General features: G+C 45.3%; 2 protein-coding genes across 4 annotated transcripts in view; one reads left to right on the forward strand and one right to left on the reverse strand.

The window, feature by feature from the left end:
- Positions 1-23,343, forward strand: part of cdk19 (cyclin dependent kinase 19) — a 329,688-nt gene that overhangs the window by 254,660 nt on the left and 51,685 nt on the right. The gene's annotated exons all lie outside the window — the stretch shown is intronic.
- LOC144493440 (uncharacterized) overlaps positions 14,037-23,343 on the reverse strand; it is a 131,913-nt gene continuing 122,606 nt past the window's right edge. For both annotated transcript variants that reach the window (XM_078212350.1, XM_078212351.1), the window contains one exon: positions 14,037-15,846. In XM_078212350.1, the coding sequence (XP_078068476.1) occupies positions 15,730-15,846 (117 nt within the window). In that variant the 3' untranslated portion in view covers positions 14,037-15,729. The remainder of the gene's footprint in view (positions 15,847-23,343) is intronic.

Below are 23,343 nucleotides of genomic sequence, written 5' to 3' on the forward strand. Positions count from 1 at the left end.
TAAGACGCAGCATGGGTTCATGAAGGGCAGGTCATGTTTGACTAATTTGGTGGAATATTTTGAGAACATTACATGTGCAGTGGACAATGGGGAACCTGTGGATGTGTATCTGGATTTCCAGAAGGCATTTGACAAGGTGCCACATCAAAGACTGCTACATAAGATAAACCTTAAGATAAAGGTGCACGGTGTTATGGGTAACGTATTAGAATGGATAGAGGATTGGTTAACTAACAGAAAGCAAAGAGTGGGGGTAAATGGGTGTTTTTCTGGTTGGCGATCAGTGACTAGTGGTGTGCCTCAGGGATCAGTTTTGGGACCGCAATTGTATACGATTTACATGGATGATTTGGAGTTGGGGACCAAGTGTGTCAAAATTCACAGATGACACTAAGATGGGTGGCAGAGCAAAGTGTGCAGAGGACGCTGTAAGTCTGCAAAGGGATATAGATAGTCCAAGTGAGTGGGCGAGGGTCTGGCAGTTGGAGTACAATGTTGGTAAATGTGATGTCATCCATTTTGATAGGAATAACAGCAAAATGGACTATTATTTAAATGGTAAAAAATTGCAGCATGCTGCTGTGCAGAGGGACCTGGGTATCCTTGTGAGGAATCTCAAGGAGTTAGTTTGCAAGTGCAGCAGGTAATTAAAAAGGCAAATGGAATTTTGTCCTTCATTGCTAGAGGGATGGAGTTTAAAAACAGCGAGGTTGTGTTGCAGCTGTATAAGGTGCTGGTGAGGCCACACCTGGAGTACAGTATACAGTTTTGGTCTCCTTGAGAAAGGATATACTGGCACTGGAGGGGGTGCAGAGGATATTCACTAGGTTGATTCCGGAGTTGAGAGGGTTGGCTTATGAGGAGAGACTAAGTAGACCGGGCTATACTCATTGGAATTCAAAAGAATGAGGGAAAATCTTATAGAAACATATAAGATTATGAAGGGAATTGATAAGAAAGAAGCAGGGAAGTTGTTTCCACTGGCGGGTGAAACTAGAACGAGGGGGCATAGCCTCAAAATAAGGGGGAAGCAGATTTAAGACTGAGTTGAGGAGGAACTTCTTCACACGAAGGGTTGTGAATCTGTGGAATTCCCTGCCCAGTGAAGCAGTTGAGGCTACCTCATTGAATGTTTTTAAGGCAAGGATAGATAGATTTTTGAACAGTAAAGGAATTAAGGGTTATGGTGAGCGGGCAGGTAAGTGGAACTGAGTCCACGGAAAGATCAGCCATGATCTTATTGAATGGTGGAGCAGGCTCGAGGGGCCAGAAGACCTGCTCCGAGTTCTTATGTTCTTATTTTGGAGCCACTGCTCATTTGTGACATCCTTGTGGACTTAACACGGCTGGAGTTTAGGGAATGACACAGTTCCCATCCTTTGGCTAAATGTTCAAGGGGTTGGGAGGAACCTGTCTACCGGATGGCTGCCAGACAGAAACATGTGGCGTTAACTGCTTTAAGGCCAGACTTTCATCTCTTTCTTGAGAGGATTTACAGAGCTGCTGGCCAATCAGATTTGCCGGCAGCTTTGTTGTCCTAACAGTGCCACTCGGAGTGCTGGCCACTGCTGGGACTTCAGGCAGTTCCCAATGTGGAACTTGGACTAACAGATAAGTCCAGGATTGGGGTGGTTGTCACAGCGAGGAATCTAAGTGGGGGCCGGGGGAACTTGGTTCAAAAAGCCAGGGGAGAGTTTAAAGGGGAATGGGAAGAACAGTGGCTAGCACTGCTGTCTCACAGCGCCAAGGACCCGGGTTCATAGAATCATAGAAACCCTACAGTGCAGAAGGAGGCCATTCGGCCCATCGAGTCTGCACCGACCACAATCCCACCCAGGCCCTACCCCCACATATTTATCCGCTAATCCCTCTAACTACGCATCTCAGGTACAATTTTAACCTGGCCAATCAACCTAACCCGCACATCTTTGGACTGTGGGAGGAAACCGGAGCACCCAGAGGAAACCCACGCAGACACGAGGAGAATGTGCAAACTCCACACAGACAGTGACCCGAGCCGGGAATCGAACCCGGGACCCTGGAGCTGTGAAGCAGCAGTGCTAACCACTGTGCTACCGTGCCGCCCTTCAATTCCAACCTTGGGCACTGGTCTGTGTGGAGTTTGCACATTCTCCCTGTGTTTGTGTGGGTTTTCTCTGGATGCTCCGGTTTCCTTCCATAGTCCAAAGATGGGCAGGTTAGGTGGATTGGTCATGCTAAATTGCCTCTTAGTGACCAAAGATGTGTAAGTTATGGGTTTAGTCATGGTAAATGTGTGGGAATACAGAGATAGGACAGGGGAGAGGGCCTACTCTGTCAGAGTCTGTGCAGATTCGATGGGCCAAATGGCTTCCTTCTGCACTGTAAGGATTCTATTATTCTATGGGGGGGGGGGGGGGGGGGTGGTTGTTCACCTCCATTGGACCCAGGGGACCCCTCAAAGGATAAGCTGCCCCCTTGCCTGACACGTACCTGTAGCTAAAGCATCAACGGTCCCTGACATGGTATAGGCTACATCCGCACTGTGGGTAAAACAGCAGTCGGGGTGGGATGAGATCCTTAAGTGGCCATGAACTGACTACTTAAGGGCCTCAATCGGCCCCAAGAGTGGGCAGCCACCTGACACCTGCCCCACCCACCCACCAAAAAATTTCAGAAAAGTGGGCGAAGGGTAGTGGGTAGGTGGTAGGAAAACCATCCACTGGATATTATGTGCTCCCCTCCCACACACCCGCCTTCAAGCCTATTGGTGGGGAATGTAAAATTCAGCCAAATTATATCTCACTAAATGCCTTCATTTCAGCAAATTTCACCTTGCATAGCTTACAAGAGAATAAAAAAATTACAGCTTGTTATTTGATTTGATTTGATTTATTATTGTTACATAGAACATAGAAAAACTACAGCACAAACAGGCCCTTCGGCCCACAAGTTATGCCGAACACATCCCTACCTTCTACACCTACCTATAACCCTCCATTCTATTAAGCTCCATGTACTCATCCAGGAGTCTCTTAAAAGACCCTATTGAGTTTGCCTCCACCACCACTGACGGCACCCTATTCCACTCACCCACCACCCTCTGTGTGAAAAACCTACCCCTAACATCTCCCCTGTACCTACCCCCCAGCACCTTGAACCTGTGTCCTCTCGTAGCAGACATTTCCACCCTGGGAAAAAGCCTCGGAGTGTCCACCCGATCTATGCCTCTCAACACCTTATACACCTCTATTAGGTCTCCTCTCATCCTTCATCTCTCCAAGAAGAAAAGACCAAGCTCCCTCAGCAAATCCTCATAAGGCATGCCACTCAATCCAGGCAACATCCTTGTAAATCTCCTCTGCACCCTTTCAATCTTTTCCACATCCTTCCTATAGTGAGGCGACCAGAACTGAGCACAGTACTCCAAGTGGGGTCTGACGAGGGTCTTATATAGCTGCATCAATGTCCCCGGACTCCTAAACTCAATCCCTCGATTGATAAAGGCCAGCACACCATACGCCTTCTTAACCACCTCCTCCACCTGCGGGGCCGATTTTAGAGTCCTATGGACCCGGACCCCAAGGTCCTTCTGATCCTCTACAGTACTAAGAGTCTTTCCCTTTATATTGTACTCCTTCATCCCATTTGACCTACCAAAATGGACCACGACGCATTTATCTGGGTTGAAGTCCATCTGCCACTCGTCCGCCCAGTCTTGCATCCTATCTATGTCCCTCTGTAACTTCTGACATCACTCCAGGCTGTCCAGAACCCCACCAACCTTCGTGTCATCGGCAAACTTACCAACGCATCCCTCCGCTTCCTCATCCAGGTCATTTATGAAAATGACAAACAGCAAGGGTCCCAGAACAGATCCCTGGGGCACACCACTGGTGACCGACCTCCATTTAGAAAAAGACCCATCTATACCCACTCTCTGCCTCCTTTGGGCAAGCCAAGTATTAACATACAATGAAAAGTATTGTTTCTTGCACGCTATACAGACAAAACATACCATTCATAGAGAAGGAAATGAGAGAGTGCAGAATGTAGTGTTACAGTCATAGCTAGGGTGTAGAGGAAGATCAGCTTAATGCAAGGTAAGTCCATTCAAAAGTCTGATGGTAGCAGGGAAGAAGCTGTTCTTGAATCGGTTGGTACGTGACCTCAGTCTTTTGTATCTTTTTCTCGACGGAAAAAAGTGGAAGAGAGAATATCCAGGGTGCATGGGGTCCTTGATTATGCTGGCTACTTTGCCGAGGCAGCAGGAAGTGTAGACAGAGTCAATGGATGGGAGGCTGGTTTGTATGATGGATTGGGCGACATTCACGATCTTTTGTAGTTCCTTGCGGTTTTGGGCAGAGCAGGAGCCATACCAAGCTGTGATGCTTTCTATGGTGCATCTGTAAAGGTTGGTGAGAGTCATGGCTGACATGCCAAATTTCTTAGTCTACTGAGAAAGTAGAGGCGTTGGTGGGCTTTGTTAACTATAGTGTCAGCATGGGGGGACCAGGACAGGTTGTTGGTGATCTGGACACCTAAAAACCTGAAGCTCTAGACCCTTTCTACTTTGTCCCCATTGATGGAGACAGGGGCATGTTCTCCTTTACGCTTCCTGAAGTCGATGACAATCTCCTTCGTTTTGTTGACATTGAGGGAGAGATTATTGTCACCGCACCAGTTCACCAGATTCTCTATCTCATTCCTGTATTGTTTGAGATCCAACCCACTATGCTGTGTCGTCAGCAAACTTGAAAATCGAGTTGGAGGGGAATTTGACTACACAGTCATAGGGTGGCACGGTAGCGCAGTGGTTAGTTAGCACTGCTGCTTCACAGCTCCAGGGTCCTGGGTTCGATTCCTCGCACGGGTCACTGTCTGTGTGGAGTTCTCCTCGTGTCTGCGTGGGTTTCCTCCGGGTGCTCCGGTTTCCTCCCATAGTCCAAAGATGTGCGGGTTAAGTTAATTGGCCAGGTTAAAAATTGCCCCTTAGAGTCCTAAGATGCGTAGGTGAGAGGGATTAGCAGGTCAATATGTGGGGGTAGGGCGTGGGTGGGATTGTGGTCGGTGCAGACTCGATGGGCCAAATGGCCTCCTTCTGCACTGTCGGGTTTCTATGATTTCTATAAAAGGACAATCAGCTAATGCTTGCTTCTGAGGAAACAACATTGTGAAATGATCTAAAATGGCAACTGTTATTACTAAAATAAATAAAACCTGCTCTTGCTCATTGTGTATTAATAAGGTTCTCTCTGTGACTTTGTTTTGAAAATATGATTTTTTGATATTTAACGTCATTAACAATAACAGTATTCCTCAAAATAATCTACACCATCGGTTTTGTGACACAGTAAAACTTCAATTTCCCCCGCATCAACCTGCTCCACACAGTCTGCCCCATAATGCACTGCGGACGGACTAAACTGGGGCAGGGTGGGGCTTCCTGCCCTTTGATTGGCCAGCAACGCCATCAGTCCGGCAATGCCAGGAGGGCGATGGTTGGTGCTGCCTGGACTGCATCCAAAAAAAAGGCGGCCCATGGAAACCATTGAGCTAGGTAAGTCTGGGATTTCAGTAGGCAGCGTTAAGACAGTTTAGGGAGGATGTCTTTAATGGAGCAGGTGGGTCAGACAAAAGGGGGGTAATATCTCGGGGGGCGGGGGGGGGCGCGGCTAACCCCCCCCAATCTGCAAAGGGCACTCTCCAAACATAGGAACATAGTAACCCCCATTCCTTCCTGCCCTTTGAACAAGTTTTTGAAGAGAGCAGTCTGTGCACTCCTGTCTCCATGCCAACCATTTTTATAGCACGAGCAGTGTATTACTGGGTCAATTGTCTTGATAACAAGTTCAATTGACCCTTGATTATTTATTGAAATATCGTGGGGAGGGGCGGGGGAGGGGAATGCTGATTTCAGTGCCTGCCCACCCAGCCCCTGTATTATTGGGTGAGTGCGGGTTAAGAGGGTAAGTGGTGGTTTGGGCACCCAGCATGTTTTATGTGCTCCCCAGTGAAAAACGAGCGGGTAAAATGCAGCCCTATGTTTTAAAACAGATATAATGAAAATATTAACCGTCAAGTTTGTAAAAGAATGACAACATACGCTGCAAGTTTTTAAATTCTCTCACCCATGTCCAGCCAGCTATCTCGCTGTCTTAACAAAATGTTCCTCTGCAATAAATTCAGTTTAAATGTTTAAACTTTATTCCTAATCTTATATTTATTTCTTGCAGCATGCATTTAAAACATGGTTCAGCTCTTTGCTGCAGTTTTGTTCTTCCTGTTGGACCTGCCTAATTTTGACCTTTCTGTCTCCATCTAGTCTTCCGAGTACTTTGAGGTTTGTGTTCCAGGCTGCACATGCTTTCCCTCTTCAGTTACCTTCAGAGCACTGCTGCCTGTCCTGATCAGCTGGTCTCTTCAATCCCCTTTCCCAGGCCCTGCGTTACTGCTGTTTCACACTGAACCTTCAGCCATTAGCAACGACCTGCCCTGTCACGTCCCATTGGGTCTAACACAACCAATCTTCCCAGTCCTCCAATGTCACTGCCTTCAATCTGCCTGCAAAGCTTCTTCCTCAGCTTTCCTGCTGGTCCCCACCCTGCTGCTTTAATGTTAAGATAATAAGTACCCATATAACTGGTTCATGTATGACATACATAAAGCATGAACATATGTATAAGAATCTAAATATCAATAAATAAGTTTGCATTGTTTCAATTTTGGAGTTTGTCTTCAGGCCTTTCAACTTAGTTTAAAAATCTAACCTGAAATCTACCTTCATAATTTCGAATGATTTACACAGCTACAGAGAAAGTCAAGTTAAAAATAGTCCCAGCCTGCTCTCCCCGCGGCTGCATCATTAATTTATCGATGCTCACTGCTTTTATTTCATAATAAATTTTGCAGTAGCTATGTTTTTTTTCCTTTTATTAAAGCATATGGATAAAATGCTTACTGCTTCTATTTAATTTCTAAATTCTGCTTTTGCAATGGGGGGTGGGGAGGTTGTATCTTTTATTCAAATAATGAAACTTCCAAGGATGTGGTCCAGTTCCATTCAGACTAAAATCCTTTCGACTTTGCTGCACAAGGGAGCGGTGAGCCAGCAAATCAACAAAGAAATCAGCCATTGCATCGCAACTGGTGCCGTGAGGAATTCATTCTGCTGTTTGGAAAATTCACTTATAATCTGTCAGCTAACGCTTTCAACTCAGCCTTTTACAGACATTTCACTACAAATAACCTTATCATTGAAAAAATAATTTGCATGGAAATGTGTACATTGGCTCTCAATATTGAGCCAAAATAATGAGATAATTCTTCCACTTAATAAAGCGTTAGTGCGACTGCATGTGTACAGGTCCTGTTGCCATAGTACGGAAAGAATACTGCAGCTACTGAAAGGATACAGGAGAGGGCAGCCACAACGGTTGAAGGGCTGCAGGGTTGGGTTATATGGAGTGAGTACATTCTCACTGGAAACTAGAAGGCTGAGAGGTGATATAATTGTTCTTTCTGGGATTCCAAAAGGTCTTAATAATTCTGACCACAATAAGCTCTTTCACCTTGTCCAGGACTGCAGAAGGAGGGAGCAAGATCTGTGTTTTCAGTGAACAAGTCTTCAATCAGTGCAGAGAATGCCTAACAAAACAGTCAAAGCAGTCAGTTTCGATTCATTCCAATGCAAATTTGATGGATTTCTTTCAGAAAATAATATTTTGGGTTACAATAAATACTAATTTCAGACAAGGCATGGGGCAGGTACAGTGTGCTTAGGAAGAACAGGTGACATTGTCCTTACAGTTTTCAAAACTCTCCACACCACTGGGATTGTTCTTAGCTCATGACTGGGTCTGCTGTAGGCTGATTATCATGGAAAACAGCCATTCACAATGCCTGCAATGCAGGGGGAAAATATCTTCACTGGATGTTTGTGGAGCCCAGAGAACCAAGATTGAACATAAGGAATAGGAGTGGTCATGGCCATTCAGCCCATCAAGCTGATTCCACTATTGAATAAGATCATGGTCGATCTGATTGTGCCTTTAATGCCACTTTCTTGCCTCCCCCCCCCCCCAATAACCCTTGACACCCCCCCCTTGTCGATCAAGAATAAAAAACAAGGGCCTTTCAAGAGTCCTCCCAATCACAGTGACTCCTGCTCTCCCAGCAGCACAGAATCAGCACCAATGCAAAGTCCAGCAGTTTTGGAGGCACATTGACACACACATCAGCACATTGACTCTGACAATATTATGGTTTTCATTTAGTTACTTTCACAATTCCCATAGAGCCCATCCCCCGGCTCTGCGCGGGAAGATGATCAGGCCGGCGTTGCAGGCCAGGAACATCGCGCTTGGCGCGAAACCTGTTTTTCTGCTGACGCCCGATTCTCCAGGTCAACGTGATTCCTGTCAGGAGATAGTGGGCCCAGAGAATCCCCCTAATGTCTTTCAAATTCAGGGTATAGGGTGACCCAGCTGAATTGTGGCCTTCCATGCTTGCTCCTGCTTTCCACAATTGATTCTCAGTTCAGTGGCATTGTGAGTAGGTATCAGGAATAAAACTTCACTTCCAATCACAGTTATTTGAGTGGGTTTGAATCAATAAGTAGCTTATGCCATGGGGCACAGCTGTGTCACATGCTTCATCCATAAGTCATTTGTGGTGATGCAATAGGCTTCTTGGCCTATGTACATATATTCATTTTTGACCCCCATCCTTCCAATTTTGCAAACCCAATTTCCAGTTGGTCACCGATGATCAAACCCTTGTTTGCCCAGGTTCCTAACATCGCAGTGAGACATGAAAACTTCATCTGTGGTCTCATCATAATTGTTACAATATGCAGTCATGTCACAATAGTTACACTGACGCTGAATAAAATTGCTAAAATTGCTCTGGTTACATTGTCTCTTGGGAGGTGGCATTAGTTCTGGGTCTTCCTGTTTGTAAGATGTTGATTCTTGAGAAAAGCTCATGGCAGGCTGTGGAGATCAGGATATGGAGTATCAAGATATACATCTGCATCAAAACAAAGTGTAGTATTTACTCTTTCACAGTTTTTAATTGACTAATGTGATACCATTTATTTTCTCTGCCTTTACTTTGGCCTTTCATGATGGTAACCTGTTAGCCCATTGAGTGGGGTAATTTGCATTCAACTGTACAGTTTTCCCTTTCTCCACCAATGGAGAAGATTAGTGATTAGCGCCACCCACAGATTACCTCAATCAATAACATTCTTTACAAATATATTGTTAATTTGACGTTACTAACATATCAATATTCATGTGTTAACTACTAAATCAAATGAAATTAGCTTACCTCCAGCTCTCTTTTTCTTTAAAGGTGGATCCAATTTTGTGGACATTTTTTACACTGCGTTACTGGGTGCCATGGTGGCCCAATGGTTAACATAGCTACCTTACAGGGCCAGGGACCTGGGTTCAATCCCAGCCTCTGTCTGTGTGGTTACACATGTTCTCTCCATGTCTGTGTGGATTTCCCTCTGGGTGCTCCAGTTTCCTCCCACAGTCCAAAGATGTGCGATATTGGCCATCCTAAACTGTCCCTTAGTGTCAGGGGTATGAGCAGGGCAAACAGGTGTGGTTATTGTTGGTGCAGGCTCGATGGGCCAAATGGCTTCCTTCTGTGCTGTTGGGATTCAATGATTACTTCCTGGCCCAATCCAAAATTACTTTATCTTTGACTGCGCTGTGAAGTACCACAGTGTATAATACCATTCTGATACTTTTAAGGACAGTTTCTCTATGGAGTATGTGTCTGTGCCTCAATGATTTAAGGATGTTGTCTCATTCTATTGACCCAATTGACCATTTCATGCTGTTTTTCAAGTAGTTACACATGACTGAGGCCTGTTTCCAGTGCATTTGACGATGTATCTCCTAACTTTTCAACCAACCCATTTGTGAACTGATTTTCTGCATATTCTATTGATTACTTCACACTTATGCAGTATCTCAATGTCATGCCAACACATTCTTGACTCTCAGGTAATCTTATCAAAATATCTTGCAGTCTTTGCTAACTCTCCATTTGTAGTCCCAATGCTTCATAGTGGCAAGCACAGGTTAAAGAGATGTGTATTGTCTCCAGCCAGGACAGTTAGTGAGATTTTGCAAGCCCAGGCAAGTCGTGGGGGTCACACAACACAGGGGGTCTCTTTCTGTGACCCCCACGACTTGCAGGGGCTTGCAAAATCAAACTAACTGTCCTGGCTGGAGACAACACACATCTCTTTAACCTGTGCTTACCCCTCTCTCCACTCACATTGTCTGTATCTTTAAGACTTGATTACCTGTAAAGACTCGCATTCCAACCATTATTTTGTAAATTGAGTTTGTGTCTTTATATGCCCCGTTTGTGAACAGAACTCCCACTCACCTGACGAAGGAGCAGTGCTCCGAAAGCTAGTGGCTTGTGCTGCCAAATAAACCTGTTGGACTTTAACCTGGTGTTGTGAGACTCAGTCCAATGCCGGCATCTCCACATCTTGGGTAAGATATCCCAGAGTGCTTCTGACTTTAGGGTGTAATTATCTTAAAAACATGCTTTGGAAATTAGGTTGGTTCTGCCCAATTGATGCTGATCGAGGGGTAACATACTGGGAACACTCATATACTGGGAACACTCATGGGCGGCACGGTAGCACAGTGGTTAGCACTGCTGCTTCACAGCTCCAGGGTCCCGGGTTCGATTCCCGGCTTGGGTCACTGTCTGTGTGGAGTTTGCACATTCTCCTCGTGTCTGCGTGGGTTTCCTCTGGGTGCTCCGGTTTCCTCCCACAGTCCAAAGATGTGCGGGTTAGGTTGATTGGCCATGCTAAAATTGCCCCTTAGTGTCCTGGGATGTGTAGATTAGAGGGATTAGTGGGTAAAATATGTAGGGATATGGGGGTAGGGCCTGGGTGGGATTGTGGTCGGTGCAGACTCGATGGGCCAAATGGCCTCTTTCTGTACTGTAGGGTTTCTATGATATAGAACATAGAGATGGCTAGCAAAGTCACTCATGTGTCTCTTTCATTTTCTCATTTAAGTCTATGTTAGCAATGCCTGGAGATTGTAAAATGACATTCACGATTTCTGCTGGTGTCGGTCGATACTGGGGTCTGCATTTTCCTTCAAGTTTGTTGAACAGGCAGTTAAAATAATATTTTCTAAATCATCATCCTCCAACTATGCATGACAGTGTCTAAAATCTAACCATCGCATATTTACAATTAGGAGATCATTCCCCCCCATCAATCTTTCCCAGATTTTACACACAAATTTGCATCTCAGTACGAGAAAGAAGTGTTGACCTCTCTTCATCTCTTACAATCTGTCCATCAGGATCTGTAACTGTGGCCTTGCCGATTATTTTACCAAACTCAGCCAGTGATGGTGGGTCAGGCTGAGCACACTGCACACAAACTACAGTCTGAGACTGGATTGCAATTCCCATGACTAATTGCAATGATTAAATTATCGGGGGTGATCTTACCATTGAGCCCTGCCGGCCAATGATGGGCAGGGCGAGCCGGTAAGATCATGAGCCGAGAAGCCAAGTTTGCGCCCGATTTCTCGCCTTTCACAATCTTATTGCACCGGATGTCCGGTGCTATCGGCCTCACGTCCGGAAAGGTATTATAATATTTAATATAATATTTAAATTTATCTTAAATCTCATTTGAATGGAATTTGTGAGCCCAGGATGGAATCGCCCGGGCTCACTTGCCTCTGTGGCCTCGATGGGGAAGGTTCTCTTCAGCGAGAATCATCAACCGGAACCAGGCATGATGGCTTCGCCAATAGAACCGGAGGCCAGTGAGGCCCCCTGGGAGGTCAGGGTGGGGCACTAGCAGCCTGGCACCTCACACCAGGCACTTTGGCACTCCAGCCTGGCACACTGGCACTGCCCACCGGACGCTTTGGCACTGCAATCCTGGTACACTGGCAGTGCCCACTGGGCACCTGACAGTGCCAAGGGGGTGGGGCCAGAGGAGGTAGCGGGTTGGCTGTTCGGTGTGGGGGGGGGAACCACTGTGCATTCTATAACAGGGATCATGGGGGGGGGGGTGGGGGGCAACCTCTGCCATTCTGTAGTAGCGATCAGTGGGGGGGGGGGGGGGGGGGTGAGTGGGGGCTTGTGGTTTTGGCTGCAATCATTCCGGGCGAGGGGTGGCTATTTTCCGGGGTAGGGGGATCGCAATCGACCGTGGAGCCCCATGGTAGCGGGGGTGGGTTGGGGCTGCTGGACTATGGAGACATGCTATAGCAGCAGAGACTGTGACAGGTCTCTGTGCTCTCAGAGTACAGAAACCTATGCATGTGTAATTGCATTCTCTGCTGCTATCAGCTGGCTTTTGGGTGACTTAGGCCCTGCCCACACCGTCTACTGGCGAATTTCAAGTTTATCAAGATTTTTTTTTGCCTGTCAGGTACGATTCAATTTTTAAGTCGCCCAAAAAAGCGCGAATTTCTCATGTTTTCCATTCATTCGGGACTTAGAATATTTTGGGAAGATCGCCCCCCATCCTTTCTCTCCAACTCTTCTTCTAACTCATATATTTTGCTTCACAATGAGAATGGTCTATCCCTGCTCTCGCTTCCTTCAAAGCAGCCTGTGAGTCAGACAATTCTAGTTTCAGGCATGTAGTCTGTTCCTCAATTTGTAATGGTCTCTGCTTATAATCTTCTGCTTTTGTAACTGTCACATGAGCCCGCTATTCTAACAACACAGATTGCTTTGAATGGAGCTCCCTTTCATGATCTGCCTGCTTTAAACGCTCTGCTAGCTGTTTTGAATGGAGTTCTCTCATGTTCGAACTGCTTTTAGTATATTTCTCTCTCTTGTAGTAGCTGCTCTGATTGGAGTTGTTTCTCCTGTTCCAGTTCTTTCTCGAGCTCAAAGAATCTCTGTTCTTTTTCCTGAATAATAACATCGCTTCTGACAGCACAACAGTACGTGTCATAGGGTAAAAGGTCCGTAGCTTTTGATAACTCCCATATCTTACTTTAGATTGAATAAAATCAATCACATCCTTGAACTGAATATCGTCTGATTTGAATAAGCAATCACAATGCAACAGCTCAAACTCTTTCCCAGATAAACTTGGTACTGAGGTGAAACAAAAAGGTTGTGCTTCATCTTAAAGTCTGTTTTTGTAACTTAGATGTTTCCAAACATGCAGCGTTTTCAAGTGTTATCACTAAAGTGCTCATTCATGTCTTACCACCTCGATCACCAATTTTAGCCTGATAGGTATCCATAAAGATACCTGTAAGACATCAGCAAAGCCTGATGGTTAAATGGGCTAACTCTGTATTAGGCTAAGGATGTGCAGCTATGCAACAAACATGGGAATTGATTGGAGAGTGGCTGTTGCTATGCCTTGCACAGACAGTGATTGAACACGGATCCCTGTGTGTTGTGTTCTCGAGAGAATTATGACCTTCTGACAGAGGCACAACTCTCAGTATTCGTGACCAAAAAGACAGTGATTGATTTGTGCCTGTCCTTGGAGTATGTGACCGGAAGCACACCAGCAGGATCTCTTTAAGAAGGAGAGACAAAGAGACATCAGCAGCAGAAACCCGGGATCAGCCACTGTAGAAGCAAAACCCTGAGTCTTGGACTCGGAGACATCTGAACAAAACCCATTAGCAGGGAATCTCATCAGTTCACCTTGCCCTGGGTAGTATCTCAATTCATGAATTTGGATATTTTGTGAAGCTTTGATACCTTTTGAATACTTTTGTGTAGAATGGAGTAGGTCAAAGGTTAAATACTTTGTGTGTAACAAAGTTTCACGCCTGGTGTAATTTTGAGGTAATTGATAAAGAAGATTTGTTGTATAACTGAGAGTTTGCGTGTCTTTGTCCATGGTATCAATTGACCCGAGTTCAAGGGCAACACAATTCCAAACGTATTCTTTTATTTATCTACAAGATTTATAGGGTTCAATTGTTTGCAATAACTGCTCCTATTGTAAATCACGTAAGGTTCCAGTGACTTAGAAAAAACACTTTAAATGATGAATTCAGAAAGTTTATTAACCATTAAAAAGAGGTAACAAATCAGATTTAAAAAATGAAGTGTCAATTAACAGTGATTGGCAGTAATTAACAGTAAGAGGAGAAAGCTTAACTTTTTAACAACTGAAAAGAGATCTCACCAACCTTCACAGGCCGTAAAGCGACAACTCCAAGGAACCTCAAAGACAGCTCTCAGCACTTCACTGCCTTGCCTTTCTCAGTCTCTCTGTCTGTCCTTTTCCTTCTCTGCCTGTCCTTACCCAAAATGGCTTCTTGGGACCCTACTCTTATACCTTAAAATATTGAAAGCCCACCTTAACCAATTGTTGGAAAATAGCCAACTGGTCTATAACTTGTTAATAATGAAATAAGAATTAACCCATTGGTTTTTAGCTAATTACACATTATGGGCGGGATTTTACGACCTCGCTCGGGCGAGGCCGGAAATTCCGATTTGAGGTCGATGGAGATTTCCGCTGTCGGGCCCTTGCCCGCGCCAATTGCATAACGGGCAAGGTGGTAGAGTTCCAGCCATTAGTTTTAAGACAATGCTTCTTCTCAAACTATATCTCTTATCTTGAGGTAGGTTTGGGCCTCGACCAATGGTTGGTCAACATGGCCTTCTGTTATCTGGAGTTGAGATCCCTTAAACAAGGGCTCATTCAGTCTTTCCCCAGTCAAGGTTAATATTCATGTTATCTCTTTATTCGACGGCCTGAGAAACACATATTCAATCCTTTTCTCTCATAGCACTTTAAAAGTCCATTTAATGATCACTGTTAGGAAAAAATTATTATGAAAAATATTAATACAAAATAATCAGGGTATGGGCATGGTGGCACAGTGGTTAGCACTGTTGCCTCACAGTGCCAGGGTTCTGGGTTCAATTTCGGCATTGGGTCACTGCCTGTGTGGAGTTTGCATATTCTCCCCGTGTCTGCGTGGGTTTCCACCTCCAGTTTCCTCCCACAGTCCAAAAATGTGATTGGCCATGCTAAATTGCCCCTTAGTGTCAGGGGGATTAGCATGTTAAATACATGGAGTTACAGAGATAGGACCTGGGTGGGATTGTTGTCAGTGCAGACTCGATGGGCTGAATGGCCTCATTCTGCACTGTAGGGATTCTGTGTTTCTATGAAAGTTATAAACATTTGTGTTCCAAAGTACATTTTCAGCCTTTCTAACATATCTATTCATTAATTATTTATTCTTTAATTGTCACACAATTAAGGCCATCTTTTTGACAAAATCTGGCTGACTTCCAATAATATTGGTTTAGTTTATTAAAATGGCTTCCATTAGTTCCAGTTAAGAACATGATCATTCAAACTACAAATGAAGACACCAAAATGATAGTCGCAATTAAACTAGTAGTTTTGAAACTACCAACGCCATTATTGGCAGCAGCGGGAAGTCCAACAACTATGGCATTGACACTTCTGGCAGTGCTGTGGTTTGAATCTAGTGGTTTTCACAATACTCATTTATGTCATTAATCTGCAACATGATTGGAGAATCATTCAATGTGATGCTATTCTTGTACTGAATCTCAGCTAATAGAACAAATCTCAATCAATGAACAATCAAAACAAAACTCTTCTCAGTATCAAGAATGGTAGATTCAAATACAAGGGGAATAGTGAAATCAGAAGTGTAGAAGTAAGACCACATTTAGCCAGGAAACTAAGTGCCTTGGCTCTCTAGCTTACTCTTGTGTCATTTCTTCAATTGCATCTGCAAGTTTCTGGTACTGCTTCAATTCATTATAGATGTGGATGGAGATCCGAACATAAAGCTTTCCTCCCAATGCTTTGACTGGCACCTGATCAGAAGCAAGAAGATCAAAACATTGTCAGGCAGAAAAATCAAATGAGTTCCAACACAGTGTGGGTAGCAAGGATTGTTTTCAATTCACAGCTAAATGCAAAGTTAATGCATAATATTCTCTATTAAATGTAGACCTAGATAACTACTGGCAAATTTTAAACCAGCTTCAGGAAACAGCATTTCTTTCTTCATTGCAAGCTAAAATGTAAAGGCTTCTCCAAGGCACTGACTTACAGAAAAGTCTGAATCAGACTAATTCATTGATAAACTCGCCAGGCTGCTGATAGGCGCACACAAACAGTGGGTGAGATTTTCTTCGATATCGGCACAGGCAGATTTTGGGCAGGAAAAGCAGCATTGAGTCCGCCGACCGTAATGGCGGATTTTCATGCCACCTATTGTGGCATTTCAGTGTCAATAATTTTCAGGTATGGGTTCTATGCTGTATCACTGGCGGGTGACCTCTGATTCTCCCATCCTGCCAGCAAATTAGCGCTTTAATCATCAGGGTGTCACATTTAAAGGCCGCCCCAGCACATAGCAGTGAAAAGGTTTTTCTCATGTCACCTTTGCTACTTTTACAAATCATTTTAATTCTTTGCTCTCTTGTTCTTGATCCGTTTACAAGTGGGATCAGTTTCTCCCTATCTGCTCTGTCCAGTCCCTTCCTGATTTTGAACATCTCTATCAAATATCCTCTTCGCCTTCTTCTCTCCAAGGAGAACAGCTCCAACCTCTCCAATCTATCCTCACAATTGAAGTTTCTCATCCTGGCTCCTTCCTCTGCAGCTGGATCCTAGACTTCCGAACCCATAGACCGCAATCAGTAAGTAGAGGCAACAACACCTCCTCCATGATCATCCTCAACACCGGTGCCCCACAAGGCTGTGTTCTCAGCCCCCTACTATACTCCTTATACACCTATGACTGTGTGGCCAAATTCCCCTCCAACTCCATTTTCAAGTTTGCAGATGACAGCACCGTAGAGGGTCAGATCTCAAACAATGATGAGACAGAGTACAGAAAAGAGATAGAGAATCTGATGAAATGGTGCAACGATAATACTGACGATAATGTCAGTAAGACGAAGGAGATAGTTAGTCATCGACTTTAGAAAGCGTTGTGGAGGACATGCCCCTGTCTACATTAACAGGAATGAAGTGGAAATGATTGGGAGCTTCAGGTTTCTAGGTGTTCAGATCGCCAACAACCTGTCCTGGTCCCTCCACGCCAATGCTATCGTTAAGAAAACCCACCAACGCCTCTACTTTCTTAGGAAGCTAAGGAAATTTAGCATGTCCGCTACTACTCTCACCAATTTTTACAGATGCACCATAGATGAATCACAGCTTGGTATGGCTCGTGCTCTGACCAAGACCACAAGAAACTACAAGGGCTGTGAACATAGCCCAGTCCACCATGCAAACCAGCCTCCCATCCACTGACTACATCTACACTTCCCGCTGCATCGGAAAAGCAGCCAGCATAATCAAGGACCCTACACACCCTAGACATACTCTCTTCCACCTTCTTCCGTCAGGAAAAAGATACAAAAGTCTGAGATCATGTACCAACCGACTCAAGAACAGCTTCTTCCCTGCTGCCATCAAACTTTTGAATGGACTTACCATCTATTGAGCTGATCTTTCTCTACTCCCTAGCTCTGACTATATTCTGCACTCTCTCATTTCCTTCTCCCCTATGTATTCTATGAACAGTATGCTTTTCTGTACAGCGTGCAAGAAACAATACTTTTCATTGTATCTCAATACAGGCGACAATAATAAATCAAATCAAAACAAATCCTTGTAAACTTTTTCTACACTCTCTCCAATGTGTTCATATCCTTCCTATAGTGCAAGTGGCCAGAACTGTACATAATATTCTAGCTGAGGTCTAAATTCAACATAGCTCCTTGTTCTTGTACTCTATGTCCCTATTATAGAGTCAGTGTTTTACAGCATAGTAACAGGCCCTTTGGCCCATCCTGTCTTTGCCAGCCATCAAACATCTATCCATTCTAATCCCACATTAATGAATACTATATGCTTTATTAACTTCTCTCTTCACCTGTCCCACCACCTTTAATGACTTATGCACATATACATCTAGATCCCTCTGCTCTTGTACTCCTTTAAGAATTTTACCCGTTATTTTATATTGTTTCTCCATGTTCTTTCTAACAAAATACATCACCTCACTCTTCTCTGCATTAAACTTCATCTGTCACCTACATACCCATTCCATCAACCTGCCTATGCCATTTTGAAGTTCTATACTGTTCTCTTCACATTTTACAATATTTCCCAGGTTTGTGTTATCCGCAAACTTTGAAATTGTCCCTTGCACACTTTATGGAGAGGCTGCGTGGGAAGTCAAGTCAATCAGGAGCAAGGGCACGCATCTGGGACAGGGAAGAACCTCAGTTGGAGCCAGGGAGGAGTAGAGATGAGACTTGTGCTTTAGGTCTGTCAGACCCTTATCTTGTAAAGATATTATATTAATAATAAATTGTTCATTGTTGAAGCCACAATGAGCCGCCTTCGACATTACTACAATTACAAACTGAGACATTCCAAGGTTCCGGACTATGAGCTGAAATATGTCCTAAAGCTTGGAATAGCTGCACAAGGTTCAATGGGAGAAGGCCGCTGTCTAAGGCCCACAGTATACCATGTATAAAAGCCTTTGGCTGCATACACCAGAGTGTTGGACATGGAATGCATATTGTAAATATCTCCGCCAGCTGTGGTAAACTGGTCAGGGTGTCGTGAAGCAGACAATGTTTAGGGCACCTTTTCTAACCCCTTCCTCATTCTACGGAGGTGAGCAGTGCGTTCCTGATGAGGGCTGCTCATTCGCCCAGGTAGACGCCGAGTTTCACTGCTGCTTCGGTCAGCGGAAAACTACCATTAGACCTGAGCCGCCTGTGTGCAGGTCCGTGACTACAGCTCCCAGTGTATCCACACCTGCTGCTTCGTCACTCGCCCATCGCCACAGGACTTCAAAGGTTGAACAGGACGGTGATGATAATGATGATGATGGTGTCGAGACTAGCACGTGATTTGGATTAAAGTGAGGGAGAGTTGCGCAGCGTCAGCCTCACTCTCTCTTCCCAATTCCCATCTGGATCCAGTGGCAAGACAAGAATCGAGACGGCTGGAGATGGGACTAGGCGCAGTGGGTGACCAGGACATCTACTGTGACTTGTCCTGCTCTTCGCGTTCCACGGCGCTTGCAGAGACCGCCTTCTTGACCGTTGGACCTTCCATTGGTCTCGTCCGCTCGATCCGCCGGAGTCTATCTTCATATGCTGGGACAGACATCTCCCAATCTCACCGAGGGTTGAGACCCATCGGCTACCCTCACCTAGTTTAGCCGGCTTGTCGAAGCCGTTGCCCGGGGTGTGGCCGCTGTCGCAAGCAAACAGCTACGGGGAGCCAGAGGTGAGAGCTGAGTGCCAGGTGGGGACCAAAGGTGGACAAACCGCCCTAAAAAGGATGCGACATGTTCCCCCACCAGAGGTACTACCCCTCCCTGACACTCCATACACCCCCACCAGAGGTACTACCCCTCCTTGACACCCCATACACCCCCACCAGAGGTACTACCCCTCCCTGACACCCCATACACCCCCACCAGAGGTACTACCCCTCCCTGACACCCCATGTAAATATAACTTGTAATTGGAAGTGTAGAGAGGTACCTTCGGAGTGCCATATATTGTATTGTATTGAAAGAAATGGAACTGTGCTGAACATTTTTAATCAATTAAACTGCTGTGCAATGTACTCTTACAGATTTTATGAATAAAGTATATTTTATTCAAACTCTTATTCAGCAATATGAAGAAGAACAAAAGTTACAATGGTTTTCTAATAATCAGAGTTTTCAAATGACTTACAGTAGGAATGTTGGAGTGAGGGAGGGAGGGAAGGGACTGCCAACTCTCTAGGATGTGTCCCAATGTGTGTGTGAGTGGGGGGTTGTCAAGGCCACTATCAATGCCTCAGTGAGTATGGGGTTGATGGAAGCCAAGAGAGGAGGGCAGGGAAGGGTGGGATTGCGTTGTTCCTTTTCTTTCTGGTTTCACTGCCAGGATCTTGCTTAGTCAAGGCCAGCATGTGGGATGGCCTCTTTGTTTCTAATGCTTTGTTAATAAATTCCTTTATAACTTTCTCTACATTTTTCAAGTGTTTCTGCTTTCTCATGGTCTTTACAGACTTCTTTTGGAAACTGTTAACTACTTAGTTGCAAGCCTGGGTTTGTACTTTTTTCCTTTAGATGATGGTCTCACAAAAAATGTAACCTACTCACTGATGTTCAGTTTGGGTTCCATCACGGACATTCAGCTCCTGACCTCATTACAGCCTTGAACTAAGCACAGACAAAAGTGCTCAATTCCAGAGGTAAGGTGAGTGTGACTGTCCTCGACATTGACGCAGTACTTGACCAAATGTGGCATTAAGAAGCCCTGGTAATATTGAAATCAGGGGGTGGGTGGGCGGGGGAAACAGTTATCTCAGCCCCAGGACGTTACTGCCAGAACTCTTCAGGGTCGTATCCTAGGCCCAGCCATCTTCAGATTTTTCATTAATAACCTTCCCTCCAGCATAAGGTCGGAAGAAGTAGAGATGTTTACTGATGACTGCACAATGTTCTGCACCATTCACAATATTTCAGAACAGTCCAAGCTCACTTGCAGCAAGTCCCAGCCAACATTCAACCCTAGGCCACTAAGTGCAAGTAATATTTTTTGCCACACAAGTGCCTGGCAATAGCCATCTCCAACAAGTAAGAGTCTAATCATCTCTTTCTGACATTCATATCATTGTTGAATCTCCCAGCATCAAAATCCTGGGGGACACCACTGACCAGAAGCTTAATTGGACCTACCACATAAATAGTGTTACTACAAGAACAGGTCAGTGGTTGGGAAGTCTGTAGTGAGTGACTCATTTCTTAACTATCCAATGTCTATCCACTGCCGACAAGGCACAGATTGGGAGTGTGATGGAATACTCTCCACCTGCCATTGATACTCCATCCACAGATATAGTTACTTCCTCCATCATCGGTGCACAGTAGCAGCATTATGTACCATGTATAAGATGCACTGCAGCAATTCATCAGGCCTCTTTCTGTAGCACTTTACAACTACACAATCCTTACCACTGAGAAGGACAAAGGCAGCGGGCACATGGGAACACCACCACCTGCAAGTTTCCCTCCAAGTCTGACAGAATCCCGACTTGGAAAAACATTGGTGCTCCCACATCGTCACTGGATAAAGATTTTGGAATTCCCCACCCCCACCTTCTCAAGGATAAAAAGAAATAAGCAATAAATGCTGACCTTGTCAGCATTGACCACATGCTCCCAAGAAGGAATAAAAGTATTATGCTTACAGTGCCACATACTGGAGCAGTATTTCTACAATTTGGCAATGACTCTCTATTTGTAAAGATAGTAGGTGCTACTGAAAAGAGAGACATGTTGGTGAAGCTTATCAACTTGTACTCATCTAAACAAATACAAGCTAATGCGTGTAAGATAAAAACCTTTGGCAACTTGTCTCACTTTTCAGTTATATTCAATTCCTGTGCTACTAAACAATTGTCAATAACAGCCTTGTACTCTTTCCATTTCATATGATTCAAACTCATTCTTTATGTTAAAAGTTTCTAATTTAAATTGTCTTTTCTGCAGAATGTGGGGGCGATTCTTACAAAAAAGTTCTAAGTGTTGAATTTGCAGGAAAACTGGAGTAAATCACTCTGGTTTTTTTAAGTGCGAGTTCACACTAGAATGTCCCACACTCTGTGCACTGCAGAGGCCACCAGCGTAAATATCATTAGATTTCAGGGGGCAGGGCCTATTCACACTGAAGAGGCTGCAATCAGCGGGGCCTTTGTGCATGCGCAGTGGGCCTGAAGTGCCAGCCTCTGATTTGCTGGTCAGCTGAATTGCTGGCCAGCCACCAACCCCCGCCCCATCCTGGCCCAACCCGATTTCCAGCCACACCCCCTCCAGCAGTGACAATCCCCCCAACTCCCAGCAGACCCCCCCTTCCCCAACCGGTAGCACAGTGGTTAGCACTGCTGCTTCACAGCTCCAGGAACCTGGGTTTGATTCCCGGCTTGGGTCACTGTCTGTGTGGAGTTTGCACATTCTTCCTGTGTCTACGTGGGTTTCCTCCGGGTGCTCCGGTTTCTTCCCACAGTCTAAAGATGTGCGGGTTAGGTTGATTGGCCATGCTAAAAAATTGCCCCTTAGTGTCCTGGGATGCGTAGGTTAGAGGGATTAGTGGGTAAAATATGTAGGGGTATGGGGGTAGGGCCTGGGTGGGATTGTGGTCGGTGCAGACTCGATGGGCCAGATGGCCTCTTTCTGCACTGTAGGGTTTCTATGATTCTATAACCCCAACCTGCCCCCCCCCGCCCCCCCAAATTGCTGGCCTCCATCCAGCCCCAACCGGATCGCAATGCAGAGTGACAGTGGGACGCCCTACTCCCACCAATCCCCCCCTAGGCCCTGACCCCAGTAGGCCCCGCCCCCTAGGCCCCACCCACTTAGCACTGCCCCATGCTCGGTGGACAGTGTCAAGGCTCCCCCCTGGGCATGGGCACTTTGTGCCATGGGCAGTGCCAGGGGGCACAGGCTGGCACTGCCAGGGTACCCATGCCCAGGGACACCACCCCCACCTGCCGCCTGACCGCCGAGGGGGGCCCCCGTTTGCCCCCCCTTCACTCCAGCGGGGTCGTCCTGCTTGTTCCCCAAAAGTGGGGAGCTATAGTAATCCCCGTTGGAGTGAAACACTCTGGCAGGGTGAGAGAATTCAACCATCAGGCCTGGAGAATTCAGTCCCGGGCCCAATAATAGCATTTAAATAGTTTGTAAAATACTATTTAAATGATAGCCCCACCTCCCCGCCGATTTGCAGCACCGCACAGATGCTGCCAGAAATCCGGGCCTGGGAGATGCAAGCATAGCACGAATGCTCGCTGGAATCCTGCAAATCAGCCAACGTGCAATTCTCTTGCCCCACTGCGCTAAAAAACTAGCACAGCAGGATGGGAGAATCGCCCAGTGTGTGTGTGTGTATGTTTGGATGAACAGCGCTTGCAGAGAGCTAGAGCAGACCTGATGGGTTGAATGGCTTTCTTCTGTGTTGTAACTATTTTATTATACTATAGATAAAAATTGGAAACTCTTCCCTGGATGTGGGTTGCACAATTACTACATGTAAAAATGCTGCCATAGTATTTAAACATGACTGTCATCCACCTATAAGTTGGTGGAAGGCAACACTGACTGAATGAAAGAAGCTTTGAATCGACATTTTAAATAATACATTAATCTATTAGAAGTTTTGCTATAGTGTGATGATGCTGTGCCTTTAAGAAATGTATTTGTGTCATGTTTCTTCTCAAGGGATTGTTTTACACTTCAACTATGATTACTGTGCTGATTGGCTACAGCTGGTAGCTCA

The sequence above is a fragment of the Mustelus asterias genome, chromosome 5, assembly GCF_964213995.1.
Source record: "Mustelus asterias chromosome 5, sMusAst1.hap1.1, whole genome shotgun sequence".
NCBI lineage: Eukaryota > Metazoa > Chordata > Chondrichthyes > Carcharhiniformes > Triakidae > Mustelus > Mustelus asterias.